Source organism: Verticillium dahliae, genomic scaffold (assembly GCF_000150675.1).
Source record: "Verticillium dahliae VdLs.17 supercont1.14 genomic scaffold, whole genome shotgun sequence".
Classification (NCBI taxonomy): Eukaryota; Fungi; Ascomycota; class Sordariomycetes; order Glomerellales; family Plectosphaerellaceae; genus Verticillium; species Verticillium dahliae.
This window is the reverse complement of record NW_009276945.1, coordinates 48,056-48,880: the sequence shown is the minus strand read 5'-3', so window position 1 is coordinate 48,880 and position 825 is coordinate 48,056. Positions and strand designations below refer to the sequence as shown.

Genomic DNA, 825 nt, shown 5'->3' with positions numbered 1-825 from the left:
CTAGGTACTCAGGTATGTACCTGCCTAGGTACCTACCTAGGTGCTTACCTGGCAAGCCTGGGTACCCAGGAAAGGTTCTATTCCAGACCTTCAGAGCCTCGGAGTTTATTCAATGACGCTGCGTTTCAGGGAAGAGCGATCTTCCTCCAGAAGCCTGTCATGACTTTCAAGTAACAATGTCGGGATCATTGAGATACAGTCGTCTGTGACCATCAACCTGCCTCATGCTCGTCCAACCGTACTTGATGTACCATTAGACAATTCCATGCCATCCTGAGTGCCCGATCATGAGGCGTTGCGCGGTACCGTGTGCAATGAACCATACTCACTGTAAGCCCCTACTTGTACACCTCACCAGGACCCACTTCGCCAACAGAAGCCCCTCTACCATCTGAAAGAACTTCACTCTAACCTGCCAACAACCTGTCAAAACGGATCAACGCAGATTTCACCATTCAGCACTTCCATAGACACAACTTACATTGTGGTCTTGAATTATGGAGCCTCACAATTTGCATATCTCACACCTTACTGCTTTGGTAGTCGACAATCTTCGGGACCAACATGACTGGACAAACATTCGAGTTCAGTCACCTGCCAACAACGTCGATGGCCATTTGCCCCGACCTGTTCTGAGCGGCCTGCCCCCGCGCAGAATCTATGTGCACCCCGACGAGCAGATCGAGGCCCTCCAGTCCGGACAACCTGTCGACACACAGGCTGCACAACGGCCAGAACTTGAGTGGGTTGTGCCAGTTCACATCACCGAGAAGCTGTCCCTTCGCAAATTCTCCGCTATATTATATTCGACAATTTGGACGTGCT

At 50.8% G+C, this 825-nt stretch overlaps 1 protein-coding gene across 1 annotated transcript; it reads left to right on the top strand.

Moving 5' to 3' along the window:
* Nucleotides 1-497: 497 nt before the first annotated feature.
* VDAG_06612 (uncharacterized protein) lies at nt 498-800 on the top strand (the record flags this gene model as incomplete). The annotated part of the gene is made up of 1 exon (XM_009659316.1): nt 498-800. A coding segment is annotated over one exon (303 nt), but the record flags the coding sequence as incomplete, so codon positions are not given.
* Between the last annotated feature and the right edge of the window lie 25 nt (nt 801-825).